An 8,661-nucleotide genomic window follows, 5' to 3' on the forward strand; every position below is an offset into this window, starting at 1 on the left:
CGACTGTTCAAGTTAATTAACAATAGAATTCATTTAAACAACCAAAAACACAATTTGAGAAGTTTGCGATTGCGTCATGCTTTCGGCACGACAGGAAGTTCATGAAAACGAAGTTTTAGGCATTAGTTCCCGAAGTATCCACGATCGGCGAGTGGCGCTGTTAGCAGCCGAACTCACGAGCGTTAGCGAGGTCCGCCCGCCATGTCAAGTCGTCATTCGACAACCGACGCTTGGCCGAGACGGACGTAGTGTGCAGATCAAAGCGAAGGAATTTGGAAGGATTTAGGAGTACTTTAGGCGCAAAGACAGGTAACGAATAATGATTTAGGCATGAACAGCATGAGGAATAACGAAAAAGTAAGTAGAGGATAGAAGAACAAAAGGAAATAGGAATGAGTGGAAAAATTTCTCTGGACGTACATAGGCATGAAGATGGACGCTAGCACACAAACTGAAGTCGTGCGAAAAGACTTCGCACAACAGACGGACGGAGGAAGGGGAGAATGGATGAATGAGGAAAAGGAGGTAGAAATCTTGAGGGAAATAAGAAGAAAGAAAGAGGAAGAAGATGACGTCATAGTAATCGCCGTGGTTCGCCCGCACGCGTCAAAAAGACGCATGCAGAGCGTCAAAACGCAGACCGCGTTTTCAACGAAAGAGAAGGGGGTGCAGACCGAATGGGTCTTGCACAAAATCGAAATCGAGGAATCCAGGAGACCGAACCGAGATATGCTTCTCAGGTACATATCTCGCAAATGGTTCTTGATCCGGCAAGAGAATGAATTTAGGGTGCCGGAAATGCTTTCCCCGATAAGGGAGGTAGATGATAAGGGGGAAGAATGGAAGGGATGGGGAGCAGGAGAATTTGTGTGGGTCGAGGACGAAAAAGAAAACACACAAAACAACGACAGTAGCAACATTGACAACAAGAGGAAAAGGACAGACGATCGTGCTGAAAAACAAGTGAAGAGGAGCAAAGAAGAGATAACGAAACAAGACATAGAAAAAAAGAATGACAACAACGAAAACAAAAGGAAAAGCACGAGCAATGACGAAAAAAAACAGGTAAAGAAGATTAAGGAGGCGATAAAAAAAGATGATGACAGAAACAATGATAGTAACATCATTAACGAAAAAGAAAATGAAGGGAACAATAACAATGTCAATGATAAAAAAAAGAGAAAAGGAAACGAAAACGACGGACAACAAGAAACAAAGAAGATAAAGAAGGAGACAAAAGGAGAAGACAAGGAGAACACAGAAAACAACTACAATAACATTAACAATGACGAAAACAAGAAGAAGAGAACAGATAACCACGAGGAAAAACAAACGAAGAAGATAAAGAGAGAAATAAAACCACAAGATCTCGAGACTTTGAGTGGAACAAATTGGTTAAATGACGAGATCATTAATTGCTACATGGAAATGATCAAGGACGAGAGGACATCTGTCATGAATTCCTTTTTCTTTCCGCGACTCTACCTCAATGGATACGATGCCATCAAGAGATGGACTAAAAATGTCCATATTTTTAAATTCGAGAAGATGATTGTCCCGATCAACCTAGGGAATCACTGGTGTCTCGCGGTTATTAATTTTCTAAAAAAAACTATCGTTTATTACGATAGTTTCGGCCGAGACAACCCGAAGTATTTGGCTACCCTTCGGGAATACCTGGTCGAAGAGGCGAAGAATAAGGGAGAAGAACAAATCAAAAAGGATGAATGGATTCTGGCGACAAAAAAAGATATTCCTCGACAGCGAAATGGGTATGACTGTGGGGTGTTCACATGCCAATATGCCAAATACGAGATCCTTAATAGGGAAATGACATTCTCGCAGGAAGAGATACCTCAAATCAGAAAAAAAATGAGGAGAGAATTGGAAGCAGGAAAAATGGAAGAGTGAAGTCGTTACGACATTCCTTTGATTATACTCAATTCTAAGTATTTTTCTGTTCAGATCATGGGAGTCATAAGCCCTCTATATTTTTCTTTTGCTGCTGTGATATAGGATCTCAAATATCCTTGTTTTCGTTAAATTTTATTTAAATGATTTTATTATGTAAAAACGTCTTCAATCAATCAAAACGCAATAAAAGACGTCATTTTTTGCTACATTCAAACAAATTCTCCTGTGTTTTATTTCATGATACCTGAAAATAAGCATCCTATCGTTGTCCTTGGGAATTTCTGCACCTGAAAAATATAAAAAAAAAGAATACCTACCGAGAAACTTTGTACCTATGAAAGAAAATAGAATTAGAAAGCAAAAAACATATAAAATACTTACCTTCCTCGAGAATCGATGTCCTGGAAAGTCTGCGCCTGAAAAGAAAAATAAAATAAAAAAAAAAAAAAAAAAAAAAAAAAAAAATTAGAAAACGCGAAAATTACTTACCGTAGAGAAGCGATGTCCTGGGAATGCTGAACCTGAAAAATAGAAAATACAATTAAGAAAAGTTTAATTAGAAAATAGAATGAATCACCTTACTTACCTGATGAGAAACCGATGTCCTGGAACGCGCTAGCCTGCAAAAGAAAAAAGAGAAATTTTTTTAAATTAGCGATAAATGCGAATACTTACTCGTCTAGATCCGATGTCCTGAAAAGAAAAGAAAAAGATTAGAAATAATTGTAAAAATTAGAAATGTTAGAAATTAAGTACTTACCTGTAACGCTAAAAAATAAGGAAAAACGAATCGGAAAGGAAGGGAAGGGAGTGAAAACAAAAGGAATGAACTAATAAAAGTGAAGGGGGGATGGACAATAAGAGACTGTAAAAGTGAAGGGGGGATGGACAATAAGAGACTGTAAAAGTGAAGTGGGGGTAAAATGGACTGAAAACTGAAAGAGTGGGGAGTGTGAAAAGAGTGGGGATTGAAGTTGGGTATAAGAGTCGGAGCAGCGGGCTCCGGAGCGTCATTCCAGCTCCAGTCCAGCTACTAGCAACATCGGCAAGTCTACCTGATCATCAAGAACAACATTAGCAACCAGAGAAAGAATTCAACATCGAGAAGTCGGCTATTTTCATCCTGAGCAACATCGAACATCTTTATCAGCATCAACATGAGAATCCACAACATTCCTGGAGTACCAACGCCATCTCCATGGCCTGGCACATGGGAAGGGACCATGGAGTGCATTATCTTGGATTTCAAAAATCCAACGAACTTCACATTTACAAGTAAAACGAAATATTGGGAGCTGTGCGATTTCGAATACGAGCTTGGGGCGTACGTCAACCGAATTGGGCATATGCAAAGGCCAGGTTATCGGATTGGAGATCATTACGCTTTAGAAATCGGCAGTGTAGCCCACCGCGTGGAATTGATGGGATACGAGGACAGCGAAGCCACTTTAAGATTCATCGATCGAGGAACAACACTTATGCATCCAGTTTTTGAATTGTGTGCCCTTCCTCATGCGTTCCTTGTGGCTCCACCCTTCTCGTCGAGAGGCTACCTGTCGGGAATTAAACCATTTTTGGGAGAACGATGGGAGGAAACTGTATGCCTCTACTACCAACGGGCCTTGGAAGAGAAGAGAGTCAAGATCAAGATTGTTGCTGAACATCCTACCAAAGAAGCACATGAGGTACGGTTATTCACACAGCCGCACAACGATAACTTAGCAGATCGACTCGTTCTTGAAGAGTTTGCGAGAGAAGGGCCATACGATTATTGTTTAAACGATAACATCGGGATGATCTCTCCAGAAGATATGCAGGACTTGATAGAAGAAGAAAAAGCAGCTGGCAATTGGTATGCCTATCGACGAGAACGGATCCTTGACGATCCACCAAATCAGTGAAGAACATCGAGAACATCGAGAACATCGAGAACGTCAAGAACATCAAGAATACCAAGATCATCAAATCCATCCATCCCCAGGGTCAACACGTCATTTTTTTTTTCTTTCAAAGATTCCATTTCCGGTTTTCAAATTTGAAAAACTTTCATTTTATTCTCAGTAAGACGAGATTTGAGAACAAAAATCTCTAATTCTTAGATTTTTTTGTTCTGGGGGGCATTTGTAACGAAGCACACGCGAGACGGCCCGAGCCCGTCGAAACTAACGAAACTCCGCGATCTTTAGATCGCGGACAAAACATCGCGGCGACCACGCTCGTCGTTGTTGACAGGTGACGGCCATCTTAGGCCGGTAGGCATGAGCCCGAGCGGGGCTACCGGCGCCGCTCTGAACTTCGCCGCGCTATATTTTCAAAGATTAATTCTTTTTGCATTTTCTTATTTTAAGTCGCCTGAGCACGTGAATATGATCAAAATTTACAGAAAAATAACAGGAGTCTAAGGAAAATTATCACAAGTCAAATTAATAGTATAAAAAACGATCACAAGTGAAAAATGTAAAAAGCGACTACGACGCATGCGCGGGCAGAGCGTTAATGGGCTATAGGACGTGTACGTGACTTTTCGCGATTGTAATTATTCAAATCATATTAAATGAAATAACAATGCCAAATAAAAGAAGAAATTGAGTAATAATTGATCAAATTGAAGTTTTTATTGTTTAACATCGGAATAAGCTGTAAATCATAAAAAGCGGTAGTCTGCGCATCGTATGCTAGCCCGCTCGACCAACGGTAGATCGCGAATCATGGCAACGGGCCAATCGGAGAGGGCGTAACAAGTTGATGCGCAGAACCGGTCGAAAACTGAGATTCTCGGCGCTCGAGAATTTCATGGTGGGGAACGGGGTATAAGAAGCGCTGCGCGACTCATTCGGCATGCAGTTCTCCCGGCCTCAAGGATCAACTCGGACCTCTCTCTCTTACAGTACTAACCAAGCACTCTGCTCAAGACTCATAAATTCCTATCCTAAATTTTCCTGGATGCCTGGAATCTCGGAGCGATTCGGTGACGTTTCAATCCCAGAGTCCAGGGTCCGCACCTAACCTCAAAAATTTCCAAATTTTCCTGGATGCCAGGAATCTCGGAGCGATTCGGTGACGTTTCAATCCCAGAGTCCAGGGTCCACTCTTAGTCTTCCCGAATTTCCGTTGCACGGGATCTCGGAGCGATTCGGCGACGTTTCAATCCCAGAGCCCGTGGACGGTGAATTACCTAACCTAGTAGATGCACAGGATCTCGGAGCGATTCGGTGACGTTTCAATCCCAGAGCCTGTGGTCTACGTTATCCTGTCATATTCCATAGTAGATTCTATTTTGTTATCTTATGATTGTTAAGAGCAGAGCTGTAATAATTTTGTAAATTAAATTTTAAATTCAAATTTGATAAAATTCTTGTCCGAATTGGTCGGGTACGGAGATCTAGCCCAATTTAGAAAATTAACAAAAAAAATCCAAGAGGCGATAGGTTGAGTTAAAATTATATCGAGTCAAAACAAAATTGAGAAATTGTAAAGCAAAGAGATCCTCTTGGATTCATTTATTTTAATAGAGAAAAACAAGCGAGACAGGACATCGGGAATATAGAGTTTCGCGAAATACAGCGTGCGATAGACATTGATTTTCGGGTTTTTTGCGATTTACAGTTTTTTCTTTGTACACTTTAAAATTCGAAAATTGAGAAACTTAAAATTTCTCAGACAGAGAATTTGCAACGTTTTCGGGTCTTTCGGGTCTTTCTCTCGCCTGATCCGGTAGAACAACGCAAGACAATATAAAAACAAAACACCAAACTGTTTTAATCATCAAAAGCAATCGTGAAGCTTTTTATTTTTGTCAAAATTCAATCAGTTATTTGAATAAATTTGATTATTTTAATTTTCCACAAGAATTCTTGGTTTCCGCGTTTTCCTTCATACCTGCTCCTTATTATTTAGGTTGCTCGAACCGACGCGTGGCGGCGTTCAGGCCAGGTCGGCAAGAGCGTTTCGTTACAATACGTTGAGGGATTGTCACAAATAAGACACCCCCCCCCCCCCCCACACACACAAACACAATGGGCGGGTTTGGAACACTTTCGATGTGTGTACGGTATTTTGTCACATTGGCGTATAGTCGTGTGGGCATATTCGGTTTTTAGTTATTCGGCGTTTAGTCGCTCGGCGTTTTGGAATCGACGATTTGTCGTGTCATCCTAAAACTAAAGTAACAATAACGTTGAGCGAACACAGTACCAATGAAAAAAGATAAAATAGGAAATGTGTGACAGAGTGAAAGTGGGGAAACCCCGCCGCGCTGCTCTGACATTCATCAACGACTTGTTACCGACCGATGGTAACTTCATGAAATATATTCAGATTGATCAATTATACTTTCCAATTATTTTTTATTTTCATTTCAATGTTCTTTTATACAATTATAATAAAATCGATATTGCTTTTTGGAGGTAAAAATAACTTGAGCGAGACCACAGAATTATAAAAAAAGCATGTGCAATAGTTACGAGAGAATTATTGAGGGTTCTCTCACACTCTTTCGCATTCTCTTTTGCTGTCTCTCGCACTTTTCTGCTTTTGTTTGCACTCTCTCACACTCTCTCGCTTTTGCAATCTTTTCCATGCATTAATATTCTTTCTTGCAAATTCATGTACACTTTGTTGCTCTTTTTCACACCCTTTCGCTCTCTCACTTTCTCTTGCAATAGGAATGGTGCAAGTAGACTACCGCGCCACTAGTGATGAAAAGTGAAAGTTTTTGGGGATCTTTTATCATTATTGTATATATATAAATCTCATACTCTCTCGCTCTCTTTCATATCTGTCTCACTTTCTCTCGCGGTATACAAAAATCATTTTATTATATATATAAAAAAAATGATCAATACCGAGTCTCTTGATGATAAACATTTTTTGTGATTTCATGGTTTAATTTTGAACAAACATTATCGAACGACGAAAACACCATCAAATCTTGGTGTTAAAAAAAAAAAGAAAATTCAAAAACAAGGATGTGCCCAGATCGAAATGAGAGCCACAAATCAAAATGGTAACTCCAGCGAGACCAAAGCATACGATCAAAAATATCTTGTTTTAAATATGTCATGAATTACCATAAAAATCTGGTTATGTGTTAAAAAGTTACGCGACTTTATTTATTCAATCCAATGTTACATGTACATTTTCGATCCGTAGCGCCCTATCGGGAAAAGTTCAAACTAATGTTATGAAGTGTCCACGAATAAATGTTTTATTTATACCATGGTTGATTTTTTTATTGCGAATACACGTGTTAACGACTCGTTCGGATTTTTCTCGTTATCGTGAATAAAAATAATTTAATTCGTTTTTCGGAATTCTTTGATTTATAAATAAGTGAGAAGTGATAAGTCATTAACCGAGTTTCTTTTAGGTGTGTATAGCTTCAATTCGTTTCGAGCTGCGTATTTGATATTGTGCATGGTATTGAAGATTCATGAGTGTAATGTTATTGTTATTTTTGCATGATTTTTTTCTAAATTGAGCGGTTTCTGCATTTTATTCGGTATGAAAAAACAACAATGATTTTTTATTATTTATCAGTTAGTGAATTGAATTTCTTGAACAATTACGTAGTATTGTTGATTCACTATCGTGAAACAATCAGTGATGAGCGATTCAAACATTTTTTCTTAATTATTGCGACTCTCATGTCATATTCGTTTGTGCATGAAGCTGAAGCACTTTTTGGAATCCATTGAGATTATTCGTTTTATATGTGGTGTTCTTTGCAGGTAATCCGACTCCATTTATACTTTTGCAGCGATAAATAAAGGAGTGGGATACTTTGTCATTCAATAAATCCCTGCATCGAATAAAGGTAATCCAAGATTCTTTCTAAATAAATGTTTCCTTTTGGATTCGCTTGTCATTGTTGAACTGTGAAATTGAAACTATTTTATATCAAGAGACTCGGTGTAAGTTTCGATATTATAAAGCTTTCACCTGTTGAATGGACAGAATATTTAAACACCTCTGTTTTTAATGGATTATTTAGGATCCCCTGTAGTTCATTTAATCAAAATATGAATTATTGTATTTGAGTTATTTGTTGAGATGAATTTCTTTAACTCTAAATACATACAAATTATTCAATTTCAACAATATTTGATTTTGTTTCATTCTACAAAATCTGAATGGAAATATATAAGTGAATTATAGCAGATGTCCATATTTCAACGTTAAAACCTCAATCAACAACAAAAATTCCAGATTTTCTCTTGTTCGTTATATTCAAATAAAAAAACCCTACTCTCAGTTGTATTCCATTTTATCATCCTTCAGTAATAAAAACTTGATGATTGATAGGATAGAAGGAATAAAGTATTCCGATCAATATATATTATTACAAAATATTTGAATGTGCATTTATTATCAATAAGTTCTGTCAACTACCATCAGTGAAGAATAGATGAGCACGTCCATGCGACAGCAACAATGGAGCATTCCTAATGCTCCATCTGCTTGCTTCCACTGCTGCGCAATGGATGTAAACTTGTGCATCATTAAGCCATCAGTAATGGAGCTGATTTTTATTTAATAAAAATCCATCGGTCAATCAAAAAAGTACATATTTGGAACTTTTCATATAAAAATAAGTTTAATTTATTTTAACACCCCCCATTGATAAACATACTGTATAGAATGGGAGCAAAAACAGTATTCTAGATTTTTGAAATCCACTGCTGTGCAATGGATGCAAACTTTTGCAACATTGAGCCCATTGGTATAATAGAGGTGATTTTTATTCAA

The 8,661-nt window shown here is 38.3% G+C and overlaps 1 protein-coding gene across 1 annotated transcript; it reads left to right on the top strand.

Moving 5' to 3' along the window:
- Window positions 1-432: 432 nt before the first annotated feature.
- On the top strand, window positions 433-1,911 carry LOC122416215 (putative ubiquitin-like-specific protease 1B). Its single transcript, XM_043428968.1, has one exon. The coding sequence runs from the start codon at window positions 433-435 to the stop codon at window positions 1,909-1,911; it is 1,479 nt and encodes a 492-aa protein (XP_043284903.1).
- Window positions 1,912-8,661: the final 6,750 nt, after the last annotated feature.

Source organism: Venturia canescens, chromosome 9 (assembly GCF_019457755.1).
Source record: "Venturia canescens isolate UGA chromosome 9, ASM1945775v1, whole genome shotgun sequence".
NCBI classification, from domain to species: domain Eukaryota; kingdom Metazoa; phylum Arthropoda; class Insecta; order Hymenoptera; family Ichneumonidae; genus Venturia; species Venturia canescens.

Coding starts and splice junctions, on each gene's coding strand:
- LOC122416215 (XM_043428968.1), top strand. CDS start 433: ATGGACGCTAGCACACAAACTGAAGTCGTGCGAAAAGACTTCGCACAA.